Genomic DNA, 19,594 nt, shown 5'->3' on the forward strand with positions numbered 1-19,594 from the left:
AAGGAATATAATTACTATTATATATACATTTTAAATATAAATATATTTAACTTTTATTTTGTGTTAATATTACAAAAATTATAACTTAAAATATATATACTTAATGAGAGTCTTTAAGATTAGAATAATTTTGGAATCTAATTATTATTTTTAATTTCATGAATTAAAGACAAACCCATATAGTTAATTAAATTAATTCATTAAACTATAATTATTAATTAAGCTGGAATATTTTTTAATATATACATTATATATAATGGGTTCATTTATAAGAAATATAATTACTATATTATATATATACTAATACTTGTAGTATATATACTTTAAATGTAAATATAATTACTTGCTATTTTATATTAACATTACAAAAAATTATAACTTGTAAAATTATTAATTATAATATATACACTTTTGTTTATATAAACTTATAATATACAAACCTTAAGAGAGGTTATGAGATTAGAATAGTTTTGAGACTTAGTTATTTTTTTTAATTTCATGTAATTAAGGACAAACTAATATAATTAATTAAATTAATTTATAAAACTATGATTATTAATTAACTTGTAATGTCTTTTAATATATTTACTCTTTATATATTGGATTCATTTATAAAGAATATAATTACTATTATACATATAGCAAAATACTTTTAGTGTGTGTGTATATATATATACTCTCCAAATATAAATATATTTACTTTTTATTTTGTGTTAACATCACAAAAATTATAACTTATAAAATTATTAATTATAATATAAATACCTTTATTTATATAAACTTATGATATATAAACTTATTTATCTCAAAAGAAGTTGTAAGATTAAATAAGTTTTGAAATTTAGCAATTTTTTTTAATTTTATGTAATTAAGGACAAACTTATATAATTAATTAAATTAATTAATGAAACTATGATTATTAATTAACTCGTAAGGTCTTTTAATATCTATACTTTATATATATTGGGTTCATTTATAAAGAATATAATTACTATTATATAAATATACTAAAAAACTTTTAATATATATATATACTTTAAATATAAATATATTTACTCTTTATTTTGTGTGAACATTATAAAAATTATAACTTATATAATTATCAATTATAATATATATACACACTTTATAGTATATAACTTGTAATATCTTTTAATAAATACACTTTATATTATATATTATGTTCATTTATAAAGAATATAATTACTATTATATAAGTTAATAATTACTAAATAATAAAATAATATTGATTTATATTATATATTATGTTCATTTATAAACACAGTTTATAGTTTTTGATAATTTAAATTTAAATTTTATTACTTGTGTTTTTATTAATTTTATTAATAGTTAATTATATAAAATATGTAAGAAAAATATTATTATATATGGATACGGGTTTAGGTTTAGGTACTCATGAAGAACATTTTAATAATTTTTTTATCTAATTGAGTTTTTAAACGAGTTAGGGTAATTATAAGGTAGTGGGAATATCTTGGGGTTAGGGTTAGGGTAGTTATTTCAAAAATTATTCGAGTAGTTAATAGGGTTTGGGTATTTAATTTTTTATAAGGTTAGGGTTGTGTACCTCAAAATTAATGGATACCCTACCCGTTGACAACCCTAGACACTTTTGGGCTTGATTACAAAGATTTGAACATTCTGTTCAAAATGTATCGATACATTTGTATCGATACATTTGTATCGATACTTTTGAGATAGTAAGCATTTGTAAAGTTTCTATCGATACATTTTGAGAATGTATCGATAGATTGAGTTTAACTTTGCAAATTTTGACTTTTTTCAGGAAAATGTATCAATATATTTTTATTTCTATTGATACTTGTCAAAATGTATCGATACCTAATGAACATATATCGATAGATTTGGACAAAAAAGTATTTTTTAAACTCTTTTTTCATTGTTTTTCTTTTTAAACTCATTTGAAAGTACTAAGGAATATCTAGGCTTGATTTGTCAATACTTAAAGGAAATTTTGATCATTTTTTTTTGTCATTTCAAAACAAGAGATCAATTTGAAAGTTAGAGAGCTAACATACATTAATATGCAAAATGGCTTCATTAGAGGTTTAATTCAACAAAAAAGTTGATCTTAAAAGATATTTTCACTAGTCATATAGTTGTGAATCCTTTGACAAAATCTATTTTGAGGTATTCTTATGTGACATATGTTAAGTCTTTAGGACTTCATAAATGGTTTTTTTTTATTAAATCTTTGTATTGAACTTTTGAGATATTAATAATATTTATACATTTTTTATTCCATAAAGACGCATTTATGTCTATATACTAATTAGCACAAAAGATATAAAAAGTATATCAACAAGCTTGAGATTGGCTTACTCACAAGAAATCGCCTATGGCACCTCTAAAGACAAGCAAAAATGAGAGACAAACTTCTAATGCTTTATATAGCGAATAGAGCTTGAAATGTCACCTTGATTGGTTCAAAGTATTTGTTTAGGTCGATTTTTTTTTAACTTATTTATCTCTTAAAAGTAAAAACCAAGCCAAATAGGATTTTGAGAAGCTTTAAAAAAAATAACTTTTTTGGAATAACAAAATCTAAAAGAAAAAAAAGCTTCAAGAAAAGTTTCAAATATGAGCTTTCTCTTCTCTTTTTTTAAAAACTCGTTAGCTTTTGAAGAAAATTTTTCTTTTTTTTCAAAAATGTCTTCACTTATTAAAAATAATCTCAACATTACCTTTTATTGTAATTTTAACTAAAATTAGAGCTTATATAAGTTGTTTGGAATCTAGAAAAAAATAATTTAGAAAAGTAAATTTACCAAACAGTTTTAGCTTAATTTTAAAAATTATTATTTTTCATAAAAGCTTCATAATTGCTCTGAAGCTAAAAAAAAAAAAAGAAATCAAGCCAAACAAACTCCAAGATGAGGTCCATACAAAAAATAATAACTAAGGGACCTACAATGGATTAACCCACAATCCAACCTATAGAGTAAGCTAGTTGTGAGACCTAATTTGGCACCTAGAATGGTGAACAAATGGAGAAATTAAATTAAAGGCTTTGAAGGGTGACTAGACTAAGATTTGTATGATGTTTTGGAGTTTGACATACTCACTTAGAAAGAGACTTTCCACTTGTGAATGACACGGGAGATGGAAAAATGGATCCTTGTATCTTCATCATGTGAGTTCTAAAAAGGTTAATAAAACTTCATTAGACCTTTGATGACGTTTAACTATGTCATAAAGTGAGGAATGGATGTTTGTTACTTTAGTCTATTAGCTAAGACCATGGATGATTCGATTATACAGGACATTATTGGAAAAATGGTTTTTCTAAAGTAAGTGGGATGTGAAGGGGATTCAAATCATGCTAAGGTGATCATATGTAGTAGAATATTATTAAAATTTTAATCCCCTAAGCTATAAATCACTTTAATTGAAACTAATCTAAAAAAATCACAAAAGAAAAATTTCAACATACTTAAAAGTTTGATGTCTGCTTTTTTTGGTGGAGTCTTCCTTGGCTTTTCATTTTTGACTTTTGTATTTCAACTAGGACTTAGCAAACCATAGTAGCACAATTGCCCATCCTCTAACGGTAATCCACATAATAATTTGCAGAAATCTCTTCACTAAGAATGTGTGAATCCCTAAGCCAAAGTTTGTGAGCAAACTCTCAACTTTGAGCATTTTGTCTTTTTGGCTGTGATCCTATCTCAATACATAAGAAAGTAAAACAAGACTCTTCTATAACTTCAAGAGAAGGCTAAAAGATTTTTTTATAGAGTGAATTGACCTATTTCTTATCTAATAAGGATTAAAAAATATCTTAGGCTAACTGGACCTTTATTTAATATTCCATCAAATCATATTTGATATAGCTTAATACCTAATTGGATTAAGCCTCTATAAAATCAATTAGTTCACATCCAATTGAATTCAAATTAATTTCTATGATTCACCTTATGTGTGTGACCCATTAAATACCCAACATGTTGGTAATAAATATAAATTAATTCAACCAAGAATTTATATTTATATTTATAGATCATTAATGGTATTTAGTAAAATACATCATGACCACCCAAATATCAAGAGAGTCAATATGGTTTTACTAATTTTTTTAGTGTATAGTATTTCAATATAATTTGATCCTTTTATCATTTATCTTGGATAGATAGAACGCTTGGCTCGATGTCTATTTTCCAACTTATCCATATTAGTCTTATAACTTCAATATTAACCTATCAAGATTGCCTTGGCCAAAGATATTTAGTCAATATAAGCTAGGAGGAAATTAGATATGTCCCTTTCAAATCACATGGCATGATGAATCCTCTTTGGACTACTCATTCATCTTTGCATGCTTCATGCCATACTCAAAAACATCTTGTTTAGACATATAGTTGCCTTCAGACCTGTAGAAATGAAATTAAAGCATCACAATTCACATACAAGATGACCCGGTAGCACAAGTCGAAAGATTACTTACACTACTAACACAATAGAGTATTTCCATAGACATTTGAGTAAAATACTAAATAGAACTCTTATAACGGGTTATGTTTAGTGAACTTGTTTCTTAACAACCAACCATATACCACTTCCAAATATCCCATATACTTCAACCTATGAGATCAGTTGTTTACTTCCAAAGTAAGGAGGTTTAGCATGTATCAACCTTGGAGCATTACCAATATCCTTATTCTTGACAATATAATGACTAGAAATATATTTAAGAACAAGGCTTAGATGCAAAATAATCTTATAATTATAATCTTTATAATTTCTTTGTGAGGCTATTACATTCTAAGGACTTTATCTACATAAGTTTCTCATAACTCTTTATAAATAAACTCATATATAAAAAAATATCTCATACATTAAATAAAATATTCATAATGTATTTAACATAAAATATGACTAATTAATACAATGTTTTACAAGTACAAAATCAATTGGCTTGCAAGGCTTACACTAACAACATGAGGGCAAAGGGAAGATTATTTGATACTGCTGCAATGCACTATATTTAAGGTAGACACATGATGTTGTTTTTGAGAGCTATGATATAATTGTGAACATGAGTTACAAATTGAAAAAAGTTGAAGTATGCTTATTGAGGGATTTGAGATACTCAACTTAATGTGATCAAATAAGTTTAGGACACACAAGATACTATATTTTTAAAGAGATGATGTCTCTATGCTAGCTCTAACGATGTTTTAGTATAGAGCTCTCAAAAATTCAAATGAAGTAGTCACACACTCAATTAGCCAATATGAACTTGGCAATGGGAGCCCAAGACAAGTCATTTCCAGATGCTTCTTCCGGAAATATGAACTTGGCAATGGGACGATTGAGAGAGTGGTAGGAGGACTTCGCCATCATGTGTACGCAGTAGATTTTAAACTTTTTAGAATTAACACCCATGATAAGCACCCTATTTGGATAGCAATATACCTTGCCATATTATCTTGGTAATGCAAACTATAAGTAGGTACAAGGTCTTTCATTAAAATAGAACTACAGTTAACCAAAAGAAGTTAAGGTGAAAACCAAAGTCTCCCTTAGAAAAAGAAAATCAATCTCAAGGTTTTTATATTATGAAAAGTGTGTTTCTTGCTTGATTTTATAGTAAGTTTTCACCTCGAGTTTTTAGGGATCAATAGGTTCATAAAATGTCCCAAATCAGAATTCTGAAATCACTTTGCATTACTATTGAAAACGTAAAAGCCCGATACAAGTTTAATCAAAGTAAAATTATTTCTCAAGTTTTATATATCCGTATATTTTTCCTACAGCCTAAAGGTTAAATCATTTAAAGAACCAATTGGGTATACTTGAGCAATTGGATGAAATTGGACAGAGGACAATTGTTAAACAAAAGATACTAGGATTTATTATTATCAAGACAACACGCATACGGCCTCTTCTAATAAACAAACAAGCAAAATAATAAATTTAAGCAACCTGCTTGGGACCAAGAGCCATCCCTTAGAGAGAACAGATGAGCATAAAAACCCCCCCAATGCAACTTTAAAACTCTGTGCCACATGGCAAGTTATCATTGGTTGGTCATTTCCATTCCCCGATCCCCAGCCTCATCCACATTACAACATCCTTATTGAAACTACATAGAAACTAATTAACTTGACATGCAAACTTAGCTAACAGTAGCCACTAGACAGACTTCCATTGATGATTGATCTGTATCTCACAAGCTTGTTACTCAGTCTTCTCAGCTGGGGCTTCTGTTTCAACCTTCTCCTCAGCTTCAGCTGGTTTTTCTTCTTCCTTAGCAACGTCCTCTTTGGGTGCTTCAACTGGGGCCTCTGCTTCTGGTTCTGCTGCTGCCGCTTCGCCAGACTCCTTAGTTTCTTTGGTTTCTTCGGTTTCTTCAGCAGTTTGCTCAGTGGTCTCCTTGCTTTCCTCGACAACTACTGGCTCCGGTACTGTTTCCTTAGGAGTGTCCTCTTCTTTTTTCTCAACCTCTGGCTCCTCAGTGACAACCTTGGCCTCTTCTACCACCTCCTTGGTTTCAACTTCGGTCGAAGCTTCAGGTTCTGGAGCCACGGGTTGTTCAGATGCTGCTTCAGGCTCCGCTTCCTTTGGCTCTTCAGCAACAGGTTCCGTTGCAGGAGCTACAGCTACTACCTCCTCTTTTGTAGTTTCTTGAGCCTTGATTGATTCTTCAGTTTTCTCCTCATGAAGTGCAGTTTGAACTGATACAACCTACAGAACACATCAAGTAAGAAAACATACTTATTACTGAATTGATTATTGGGCAATCAGAATCATTTGCCACTTAAGTGAAGAGTCAGAAATGTGAATTGGATACAAACAGTCTTGTAAATCTTGTTTGAACTAAGCTTTTTAGTATAGTAATAAGCTTTTGTAACCACTATAACTAGTACCTATTACAAGTGATTGTATTATATCCTGTTCTTACTGTATATAAAGAAAATCAAGTTTCTAAAAGATGAAGTCTAAACAAAATACGTAGAACAAAAAGGGATTTCAATAACGAATATCAAGATCATAATCGTTTGACATGATCTTCATTTTCACTATTCCAATCAGCTCCATCCTTAAAACTAGATCAGGTGACAAATGGTATAAAACTAGGTGCATAGATGAGCTAATGAACGCAAATGAATTGATAAACCAATCTCAAATGGAGAACTTAATAAGAATTGAATACCTCAGCAGTAGCCATAGGATTCCCAAGGAAATCTGATTAGAACAACAAATAAATTTGGTAGCAGGCAAACAATTGAAGGCAAGCAGAGAGAAAGAACGCTTTGAGCTATGCAGAGGTGATCAAAAGAGAGTGGCTTATATAAAGGTGTAGAGGCCTAAAGGTTGATGAGAGAGGGAGGTTTAAAGAATCTTGGGTTTTGACACCTCATCTCACTGACTACAAGGTAATTAGCATGTTCGGTAATAATGTTAAAAGTCTGTCTTAGAGATGAGGTTATGCTATATTTAATTACACTTGTTTGTAAACTTTTGATTGGAGAGCCAAATTAATAATGGGAGCCATTTTCAGCTAAGCCATCATCTTCTCTTGGTTTTGTTATTGTGTGCTTCGTGCAGTCGGGCTTGGAGGTGACCTGACTATCATCCATTCATGTTCCAACACACACATTTTAGTCAATTTACTATTCATTTACCATCTGTTAACTATGCCACTAGCAATTCCAACTGCTTTTATAGTCGGCAAATCATCCAATAAACAGTTTCTTTTAATAAAATTTCCTGTTCTTGCCTTGGACTAGACCATCTAAAAATCAGCCATAACAAGGTAAATCTGAAGTGTTATTTGCTACTCATAAATTGCAGGAGACCCCTTTCAGCTCTAGGACAGAAACAGGTGAGCAATTAAATAATATTTTATTAGAGAAGGCAGCGCAGCTGATATGGAAAGTTTGGCCGACCAAGCCACACAAAGATACAAACCAATAGGTATGATTTACTTGGAAGAAACGAATCAAATTCTGATGTGGCAGGTTACATGGACCACGACTTCGTGCCTTTTTTTGGTTAAAAGTGGCAAACCTTTCGACATCAGATAAGAAGGCGGTGGGCTCCACGTGGGACATACCCCGATGCTAACATTCATGACTGGCTGTTGAGTCATGCCGAGGATCTATAGCTTTCGACCCTCTAGGCTGCGTTGGGATAACTCTTTTTTTTTTTTCTTTCAATAAAATCCGCGGCATTGTCAGGTGTTTAGGACACGAGTTTACAGTTTCTCTACGACCAAAATTACTTTTTAGGATAGTATCAAAAATAGTTGTTTCAAATGAATAAATTCAGTCAGTTCCAACAGGGTAAGATCTTAAATTCGAGCACTTGAGACCTGTGGTCTGAATGCTAGACTCGTAACCTTTGGCCAGTTAGATTTGGCCCCTTCAAATTCACCGCACCGGCCCCTATAATGGGTGCCTGTTATCGAGGTTTGAGGTTTAACCCCACTATTGCTAAAAGCAATAGGTTTATTAATTATACACTTTTATTTTTTATTAAAATTTGTTGAAGGTACATGTAGTTTTTTTTTTCTTTAATAACTTAAGCATGTGTGAGGACATCTATTCCAATTCTTGTAAATAAATCGTGTGACTCGAAAGTACTGTTTTTTGTTCCTCCAAAATATTCATTTTTATTAATAGAAAAACTTAAAACAGTCTCACAATTCAAAACAAAGAACTGGAAAGCAAAACATATGATACAAAACACCTAAAAAGAGAATAAAAATATTACATTACTCTATATGTTTTACTTAAAAATCATTAATAATTTACAAAACAACCCATAAATGATAAACTAACAAATGGCATAGCTCCTTATACTTTCAATCATCAACACGTATTGAACATGTTGGATGGATTCATATTTATTTATTATGAAAAGTGATATTATTCTTATTTTTTTTATTTTTTTAAAATTGTTAATACCTTTGCGTCTAAGCTTTATTCAACGAACATGAATGTATATTTCAAAATCGGATTAAAAAATGGGTTATATATATAATTTAACATATTCATAATATTGCTATTTGGCACTTACTTTTAAATCCGAAATCGTAGGTTGGAGCTAAATTGAATCGGTTACCAAGAAATTGATATAATCGGTAACAATCTCCGAAACTGTAAATTGAGCAAAAATATGGTGGTGTTGAAGTTGAAGCCAGCAATTCGATCATTTCAGTCTGGACTATTCCTGGCATGTTGTGGATCCCTGAAGCGACATGCTTGCTAACTTAAAACTTCGTACGATAGCAGGCACCTGATAGTGCCTAAAGATTCGTAAAAGTTGGACCCTCCTGCCTGGTGGTGGCTTCGCCTCCTACAAGCTACAATGCAGTCCTACGTACTGGTTCCCAATTCACATGCCAAGTCAAAATCCAACGAAGCAAAAACAAATCTCCTTCTCTTTTCCTCCTTCGGCTGCTCTGTAAAGTTCGCCAACTGGGCTTTTGGGTTGTTTCTAATTCCTGCGTGGGCGGTGGAGGGCCCACCAAAATGGAGCCCACATGGGACATTTGCTGCTGCTCACCACCGATGGCAATGTGACATGTTGCATGCCCATCACCGACCACGTGGGATGATGTCCTCCGTATCATATCTTGTCATTTGATCTGGAAATCAGTGGGTGGTTTTAGAGGAAAAAACGACCTAGACCCGAGCGGGGGAGTAGGAGTGGGACCCTACGCTAGCCATGCATGATGTATCAGTTGACGGATTGGATCATCGAAAGGCTTTTGTGTGGGTACGTCAGCATCCGAATCTGTTGTTGGAATTAACCCTTCCTTGTTCAACGCCATGCATGATTATCACGGTAATTTCCTCACTTCGGTGGTTAAACCAAAGTGGTATTTACCTTATTATCAGCATGTTAAAAGTCAAGAACGCCGCATGTAATTTATATTAATTCAAGTTCATCGAATGTACCCAACATTAATTTCAGTTTATAGAAATATTGATCCTAAAAGACGTTTAATCATGGCCAAGTTAGTAATTAATAGAGAAATATTAATGTGTTCGACAACTTAATCATCATGTTAATCACAAAAACTATATACATTCATATCATGAACAATGTAAATGGGTTAAAATGATAAATAAATTCCTAAACTATTTTTAAATAACTTAAACAAATTCTTATTTTTTATTGAATCTAATTAAATTTTCATAATATTATTTTTCATTATTGGATCCCTTATTTAGACAAAACGAAGAAGTAGACATAACATCGGCTAAGTTTCTTGTCAACGTGGCATTTATAGGACAAGTGGACGAATGACATGGAAATAAGTCTCAAACTGTAAGGATGATGCGGATAATGTTGTGGCAATTTTTTTCTTGTATTTATATTTTCATCACCTTTTTTTCTCTTCTCTCTCTCCTTCCATTTTTTTCACTAGCCCACTAGATGTCCATCACAATGTTTACATATTATATAAACGCAAGGTTATGTCTCCTTTTCTAATTAGAGAACTTTAAGATTCTTGCACATAAAAGAATTTTAGATTAAAGAAGAAGAAGATTTTAATATATTGAATCAAAAATCAACATTGGTAAATCCTGAATTAAGAATAAATTAATAATGTGTAAAATTTGAAAAATATTGTCCAAATAAAGAGTTTATATAAAAATCCAATAAGAATTAGTCTAGCATTGCGATGAAATACAAAATTATACTTCGAAACACTTTGGTATGAAGATTATTTGTTTTTTTTTTACTTAAAACTTCAATATGTGGTTTTAAGTTTTCAATTTTTACATTATAGTACCAAGCAAACCACAATTTTACAACATAATTACAATATGAAACTAAATTAAAGCACGATGGACGTGAAACATTTGAATTTGAAAAAAATTATGAAAAATAACCCTATTTGTAAACCTAATTTAAAAATATCCTTCATTATATTCTTAATTATTTTTAGTCAATTTTTAACATAACTTGACAATAATATCCTTTAAATAATTTCAAACAAATTAAAATAATTTCGGTTTTTTTATCTCATCCAGAAAAAAATTTTAAAATTAAATCATGATTTCTCTTTTTTATCAAATAATATCCATCTTGCCATCCAGCTCTTTGTCATCATCCCAAAAAGCAGGAGATGACATCAAATTATGTGTTTTAAAATTTTGAGTTTATTGGTTTATTTATAAAACTCCAAAGTTGAAAAGTTGAAATAAATTAGACATATTTATAAATTATAACATTGTATGATTTTAGCAACTTAAACTTGACTGCAAGCAGACAAATCAATTAGTTGTTAGGTATTGCATTACTTGTTTTTAAGCATTGCGTGAGTTAATAATTTCATCTCTAATTTTTAGACATTACGTGACTGGTTTTAAGTATTACGTAACTGAGTTTTAGACAATGTCTAAGTCACATAATGTCTAAAAATTAGTGACGCAATACTTTACTAACCAGTCACACAATACCTATCAACTAGTCACGCAATGTCATATGAACTTGTCACGTAATACATAAAAATCAATCACACTATGTTTAAAAATTAATAACGTAATGTTTAAAAATTAATCACACAATGTTCAAAAATCAATTTTACGATGCCTAAAAACCACTAAAACTAATAAATTTTATTTAACAAAATCAACAACTTCAAATAATGCATCATATTCCATTAAACAACATAATCAATGAATATACCTACTTGACGAAGAATGCTCAAAGATTTTTCTTAATATATCAAAAACTACTCAAAAAAAATTAAAAATACTCAAAACGTTCAAAGATTTTTCTTCATTTATTAAAAACTACTCCAAAATGTTCAAAATATTTAATTTTTTTTGATAAGAAATAATCCAGAGATGAATAGTCTAACGAGAAAAGTTCAAAGAATATGAGTCAATTTAAAGTGTGAACTTAAATAAATGGTCCAGTTTCATTAAAGGTAATTTAATTCAAAATTAATTTTTCTTGATTAAAAATAGTTAAAATTACAAAAATAGTTATTTTCAAAAACACCTTATGCATGGAGATATTTTTGAAAAGAATCTTTTGAATTTGTATTTTTTTTTTTATAATAAATTATTTCAAATTTTTAGAGTTTCACTCTAATTCATCTTCAGTGTATTAATATTCAAAATGAACACTTCATCTCAAAAGTTCAAATCTCATTAATAGATATTTAAAAATGACTAAATTATCCATGACCCTAAAACACCAAGGCGCATATTTCAATTCAAATTACACATGTACAATTCAATTTATTGTTTGGGGTTCTTCTTCATCATCTCCAACCACCAAAAACCCAAACCGATCTTGATAGGTTTTTTAAGATTTTTAAAGTGGGTGGGGGTGAGGGCTTGTGCCACGGCGGAACAAGGGAATGAAAGGCCGCCTTTCATCAGATGCTATTTACCCTACCTACAATGAGGGCTTTGTTGTCTTTGGGCAAGTCGAAGCGTGCTTCTTCTGTAGAGTTTTCTGGGTCGTCAATACGAGTTGTCCTTAACCATTTGCCTCTTTATTGTTCCTTTGTTTCGAAATGGGTAAAATGATTATAAAATAATAACCACATCATGAAATTAATGACATGTTAAAATAGATTCACGACATAAATGATGAATTAAAATGAAATTTTAAAGATTTTGCTGTAATTTATCTTTTCTTTTATGGTTGGCTTGGTTCTCTTACAATTCTAAGGTGAATTCTGCTGCTTCATGTGCCACTAGCTAAGATCATCGAGTGGACGATCTTCATGTAAATTTAGGATCCGTCTTAAGTTGAAACAGCTTGATTCATCATTAGAACGTAATTAGCAAAGGTGACGCCTTTGCCAAACATTCACTTACTCTCCAATACCAGCCTCCCTACCATTAATAAAATGAACACTAAAATGGGTATTACTCGTTTAGTCCATTTAAAATAAGGTATCCACAGTAACCCCTTGCCTTAAACTCCATCTTGGTTTTCTTTTTTTTTTAAATATTTAACAAAAAACAAGAGAGAGAAAAATTACAATTTTATTTTCTTTGTAAGTTATTAAACTTTATTATAATATCAAATTTATGTTCTATTCACTTTTAATTATACACTTGACATTACTTTCATGAATTGTGTTAAAACATTATAAAACTTAAAAAAAATTATTTTTAAAAAAGTATTAAAAAGTTAAAAAGGTAAGAGTTTAGTGAACAAGTTGAACCCATATCTGGACATAGGATTTCATATTAAATATATCAAAAATGGATACATGAGTTATTCCATTAACCTTATATCTCTTATATTGCCGCCCCTAGATATTTGATTCAATAATGAACGTAAATATCCCCTCATTCAAAGACTCTATTCTTAACCCGTTTATTCAAATTAAAGAAAAGCCTACGGTATTGCCTCGACTTATTTGGGCTGCTGGGTCCTCTGTGTCTAAATGTCCAATCCAACTCATCAAAAAGTAAAGGTCCAAAGTCCCTCAAATGTTGAGCAAACTATGCAGGTGTAGAAGGGACATTGGGCCCAATCTTGAAATTGGTGAATTCCAAGCCAAACCGAGAGCACTGCTTGGCTTGCCCCGAGGGACCACTGATTGAACGCCCCAGAAGGTCATAAAAATCAAAACATGGGACCACTGTGATTGAGCAAACCAGCTCACCCAACCCAAACCCTTTTCTTCTTGTTTCATTAATTTCCTTCCGCTACTTGTTTTAAAATTTGAAGTGTGATGGCGAGAGTACCTGCCATATTTTCTATAAACAGGAGTCAAACGCGCAATTTCAGGCCGTTTCTCTCTGATATTCTATCTCTCTCTCCCCCTGAATCATGCTCTGCCCTCGCTGCCTATGAACTATAATAAATGCTCTCCATCTGTTATTAGCGTCCTTCACGTTGTCTTTCTTGGTTACAATATTTCGGATCACCACATGACCCTTTCCTGCCCTTCCAACAACCAAGGGCAAGACCATATCCACAAAACTACCCTACTCTCTTTTAGGCTTTTCCCTCCCTTGTGCATTTGAGTTTTTCAACAAAACAGCCAGCCCACCGCGGAAAGCTAGGAGACAAGACCAATCCCGCTATCCTTTTTGTCCTTTGCTCTTTGTGACTCTCTCTGTCTTTGGCCTTAGCCACAGACAATTCTTACCTTTTTAATTTCATGCCATTGTTTTGCACGCTAACATATATACACATTCACCGGTTCCAAGCAGTCTCCCTGTCAACATTCTCTGCACTTTTTCTGTTTTCCATCTTTCCTCTACGTGGTTTTGGGAGGGTCAAAAGTGATTTGGTTTTCTTCTTCTCTACACTGTTGATGAGTTGATGTCTTTGGCCGTTGGAGCTGTACCAAGTTGCAGTAATATGGGGTTTGATGATGACAAGGAGGCAGCTGAAGACAAGAGCAAGACTTTAGAAAAGAAGGCAACTCATCCTGAAGAGAGCGATGATGATGGAGGAGGGAAAATAGGCAGCAGACAGATGAGCGAATCCTCCTTCTATGCAACTGAGGATGATGATAATGATGATGAGCATCGCGCCTCAATTCAGTTGGGTCCACAGTGCACTCTCAAAGAACAGCTTGAAAAAGATAAGGTCTGTTTTCAACAATAATGGGTTAATTGAGTCATGGACATGCATAAAGTTTATCATTATGTATGTATGTATGTATGTATGTATGTATGTATGTATGTATGCTGATAATCATTGTGTGAATGTAGGATGATGAGAGCTTAAGGAAGTGGAAAGAGCAGCTTCTTGGAAGTGTGGATATTGACAACATTGGAGGTACTAATATTCTTGAACCAACTAAATTTGTAGCCTAGTAGATTTGATTTTTTTTAAAAATTTCTTTTCCCTCTCTTTCAATCAATTTCATTTTTAGCTTTCATTGTCAGGTCAGTTCCATGATCAAGTGTTTTGTAAAGATAATAAAATTTCAAATTTCAAACCTTTCCACATAATCTAATTGAAATGAGAAACATATTTCAAACTGCTACTTTTTTACAATACTTTATATTACATTTACAGCTGAGTGCCTTTATATATATGTATACAGCTGAGTGCCTCTATAAATGGTGCTTGTTTATGAAAAATATAGTGCAGAATTGCTGAATTAATTTTGATTTTGCTTGGTGTAGTCTTCCATTGACATCACATATTAAGAAGAAAGGTCAGATCAAGTTGTTCACATTCTATTGTTCTGACTCTAGATAAATGGCAACTATCTTTTTCCCAACTGGTTCTTAATAGCTGTCTGTGTGAACTAATTTAATACAAAGCAGGTCCATGATATTGAATATAATTCTGCATATCCTTTCAATTCCAATATTAGTATATATATAAGCTGATCTAAAGAATCTGCAGATTAGACATGAAAAAAAATCAATAGAATTAACCTGTTCAAAATTAAGACTCTCCTTTGGAAGCATCCGAGTTGTTTGAATCTGGATTTTTGTACAATTATGGAATTCGCCTCAGCAAAAACCACCCACCAAAACTCAGGTCATTGCACATGCTCAGATATGGTTACTTCTCTGAGTTGGAAACTTACCTGCCAGAGGATTGCCTCTGCAAGAAGGAAATTTTCATCAGTGAAACGGTTTGTGATAGCTTAATTGTTTATCAAGTCAGGAGAAAACAACATTATCAAATGGAATTTCTATGCATTACTTCTTGTGCAAGATGACAAGAACTTCGTCAATCACTAGATTTTAAGCAGTTTGCCAACTTCAAAAGATATTATCTAATTTAGCAGTTCCTACCATGGTGGTGGTAGCATTATATGTATGTTGAGACTTTGTTGCTTTTCTGCAGGGTGTGTCCCTTTATTCATATGTATTAAACTGTCATTGTTGAGAATTCTGTAACTTCAAATATAATCGTTATCTAGTTTCATTCTTTGAAGGAAATAATAATGAAAAGTCTTTCCTAAGCAGACCTTGCATTTATTTAACTATAGTTTTCTCCCTTTCATTGCAGAAACACTTGAACCAGAAGTAAAGTTCCTTAGCGTGTCTATTGTGTCTCCTGATAGGACTGATATAGTTCTATCAATTCCAGAAGATGGAAACCCTCAGGGTTTATGGTTTACACTGAAAGAAGGTAGCCATTATCGCTTGAAATTCTCCTTCCAAGTTGGAAATAACATTGTATCTGGGCTCAGGTACACCAATACTGTTTGGAAAACAGGTGTCAAGGGTAAGCCTCCTAAATAATAATTCTAGCAAAAAAATTTGAAGGTAAAAACACTTGAAAGTCTGCCTTAAAATGAATCTTTTTCCAGTTTTCAGCACAAAAGAGATGATTGGAACCTTTAGCCCTCAGCTAGAGCCTTATACACATGAAATGCCTGAAGAGACAGCACCTTCTGGTTTTTTTGCTAGAGGATCATATACTGCAAAATCAAAGGTTTGTTCACCTACGTTTTATCTCTTACCTGTCCGTTCTACGTCCTCCTACAAATTGTTTAAACCTCATTTCATTATGCCGTTCACATTCTTCCCGTGCATGGAGGCTCTGAATTTAGAGGTTAATGATTATGATGCTATACTTAATTAGGTTCAACAGAAGATACTAGTTACCTTTCCAACAGATGAAATACACAGAACAGAAGGCAAATGTTTGCTCTGCTTGAGTATTTATGTAGAATGTGTCTTTTTGAACATCCACAATTTGGGCCTCTTTTTCTATTTGAAGCTTTTACATAGTTTTCTTCCTTGAACTTACTTACAAATTTAATCAATTGGTGTCAAGTGCTGTCACCTTTTGGTTTTATTAAACCATCCCCGAATGGGAGGGGCAAAAGGAAGAAAGAGATGCACTACCCTTGTGATGTGAGTTCTCAGGCATGAATGAGGTCTGATGTAAACAGTAAAAGGTTTCTTACTTTGAGGCTGAATAACAGTAAATAGAATCGGTGAAGGTGTGCACTGAATCCCAACCCTTTTCTTGTTTCGGTTTGTGGATACTGTTTTAAGCCAAAAGCTTGTTCTTTTCAATGATTTCTCAACCTGTTCAGAGGTCGTTCTGAGTATTTCTTCAAATTCTTGCATTTGCTAGGTTGCTTTAAAGATTTTTATCTTAAACTTGTTAGTGCATTCATATTTTCTATTTGTTTCTTTCACTAGAAATCCGTAATTTTCAAGCTTTCAGTTATCCTACCTACCTTCATATGAATGATGGTCCATCATCTCTAACTTTCTTAGTTTATTATAAGGTATATGTAGCCCATGAATTCGTTCATTTAATTGATTACTGTTTAGCTACCTTTAGCAAGATATATGGCCCTTGCTGAACTGCATATTAATTACTTGATGTAGATATCATTGTCCTAGCTTTCTGCTATAATATCGTTGTTGCATCTGTACCCTCTGCATTGTATGTTTTATTAATACGCTTTCTAGTTCAAAATCAAGTTGTTACAGCTAGTTACTTACTGTTTCTCTTTGTTTCAGTTTCTTGATGATGATAACAAGTGCTACTTGGAGATCAACTATACATTTGACATCCGTAAAGAGTGGGCGTAAAGAGTGGGCTGCTGATCCGTGAACGGAGAAGAACTTGATGAGCTCTATCACCCTTAATGCACCAGATGTTCTTATGCCATTATATATTTGCTATAAGTTTTATCCCCTTTCAGACATTTTTAACTGCTGGTTTCCCGGTTATCTTAACCACTTCATTTCTGTCTAGACCAGTTCCCATGACAAAGGCAAGCGAGATAAAGGTTTCACTTGGCAAAGCTTTATTAATTAAGAGCAGAGTTAGCATTTCTTAGGGACATTTGGATAATGATGTCTTAGGTATTGTTCTTGTTCAATTCTTCTATGTGCATATATAAAAACAGGGAGTGAGTCAATGATTGTTTTTTCTTTTTTTATTATCAAACTGCCCTAAATTCAGTGTTGTTGATTTATATACCATTCAGATGGTAAAATATAAAATTCTGGTAAGCCGCGTAAGTAATGAGCTAGATCCTAGTTGTCATAGGACCATTATCCTCTCTCAAAAGTCATTATCCTCTTTTTGAAACCTGCTAAGAGATTAATTAACATAGGATCATCGTCTTTTTTCAAAAAATTAACTTGATAAAGTGCACAAAGACAACGTTTTTGTTGTCAACAAGATACTTGACGTGAATCAAGTCAGATTTATTTTAATATCATTTTATCACGAAATTATTACCGTTTTTCTAAAAAATTAACTTAATAGAATGTGTAGCACTTCATCTATAATTTTTCAAAAACTTTTACCTAATTGATGTAAGAGTGAAACAGCCTGTTTACTTTATTTTTTGAAGTGCTTAACCTGACACTGTCTGAATCTTCTAGCTGCTAATTCTCCCATTTATCCCTATCTTCTTGCTGCTAATGCTAGAAAGTAGAAAGCTTACGATTCCTCATCTAATACATGCATGGGAATGAAACTGCTCAACTAAAGTATCATGGCTGAAACCACTGCCAATAACTCTGACCTGATTACAGAATTTAGGAGAGGGGCACTCCCAAAGAGATCGAACTGAATTTTGGAGGAGGCTTTTTGTCCTTTTACACGAAACAAAAGCACGAGCTGGGAACAGCTATTGCAAATAGAATTGTATATATTGGTATGGAATGAGCTGTGCTCACACCCATCAGCTAAGCAAGTCCTTGAGGAAAATTTTGAGGCATGACTCTTGAGGACATAGTCAAGGCCCTTTGGCCTAATAATTATGAATTCAATTGTCCCTCTTATGGAGCAATGTGAAGGGTGGCTCCCCACATTTTTGTTGTTTGGGTAAGTATTGACATTGTTTGTGCCGTCAATTAGGGAGTTGTTTCAATAACAGAGATATCATTGTTTAAAGTCTTAAAAATATAAATAGAGCTAAAACCGTTGACTGGAGATCATGTATTCTACTTGAACAAACTTGTACTTATTATATGGTGCTCCTAAAGAAACCCAGATGCCTTGGGAGTTTGGACCGTCTCTTGTTTCCTGCAAAAAATATATTATGAAGATATGATCGAAAAGATGTAGAGTAGGTGAACGACATGGCAAGTTATTTTGAGTTTTGACCGAATCAATTGAAAACACTTTTATTTCTCTCTTGGAATTAAGCAAAGTTTGTGAAGTCAAGACCCGAAACATTTAAGCAAAGGATCTGCTTGAAAGGGCAATGGCAGCGGCAACTCTCCGACCAATATTTATTTGATGCTAACCTCTCAACTTCCCACCTCTTTTCTTTGCCTCCTGCTGGATTTTGCTTTACACCAACCAGTTATAGAAGCTTCCATGCATGCCTTTTACATATACATAGATATATTTTTATCATGCATTCAGCGTCTGAAATGCTTTCTATCCAAGTACAATTTCAGGGAAAGTTAAAATTCTAACTAATAAGTTTTTTGAACGAGGAATATATCACGCGTACACTTTATCATTAAATCATTTGTTATTAAATTTTCTTTTTAATGATAATAAATTATACGATTGTAAGATTTCTTTTTTTTTTTATTTGATGTTAGTTTTTTTGAGTGATTCATAATGTAAATTGTCGGCATAGTTGTTTAAAGTCCTTAATCAATATGACCCTGAAAACAGCTGCACCAATTTTGTTTCTTAATTAGAAGTT

At 32.1% G+C, this 19,594-nt stretch overlaps 2 protein-coding genes across 2 annotated transcripts; one reads left to right on the plus strand and one right to left on the minus strand.

Annotated features, from left to right (window-relative positions):
* Positions 1-5,870: 5,870 nt before the first annotated feature.
* Positions 5,871-7,358, minus strand: LOC110409092 (uncharacterized). Its single transcript, XM_021418326.2, has 2 exons — positions 7,199-7,358; positions 5,871-6,729 (listed from the first exon to the last, which is right to left on the minus strand). The coding sequence occupies exons 1-2, from the start codon at positions 7,211-7,213 to the stop codon at positions 6,223-6,225; spliced, it is 522 nt and encodes a 173-aa protein (XP_021274001.1). The 5' UTR covers positions 7,214-7,358; the 3' UTR covers positions 5,871-6,222.
* Positions 7,359-13,721: 6,363 nt separating this feature from the next.
* LOC110408820 (rho GDP-dissociation inhibitor 1-like) lies at positions 13,722-17,736 on the plus strand. Its single transcript, XM_021417924.2, has 5 exons — positions 13,722-14,574; positions 14,700-14,766; positions 15,961-16,179; positions 16,265-16,389; positions 17,436-17,736. Exons 1-5 carry the CDS (start codon positions 14,305-14,307, stop codon positions 17,505-17,507), a joined length of 753 nt encoding a protein of 250 aa, XP_021273599.1. The 5' UTR covers positions 13,722-14,304; the 3' UTR covers positions 17,508-17,736.
* The last annotated feature ends 1,858 nt before the right edge of the window (positions 17,737-19,594 follow it).

The sequence above is a fragment of the Theobroma umbraticum genome, unplaced genomic scaffold (genome assembly GCF_002168275.2).
Source record: "Theobroma umbraticum cultivar Fairchild unplaced genomic scaffold, ASM216827v3 scaffold_44.0, whole genome shotgun sequence".
Lineage (NCBI taxonomy): Eukaryota > Viridiplantae > Streptophyta > Magnoliopsida > Malvales > Malvaceae > Theobroma > Theobroma umbraticum.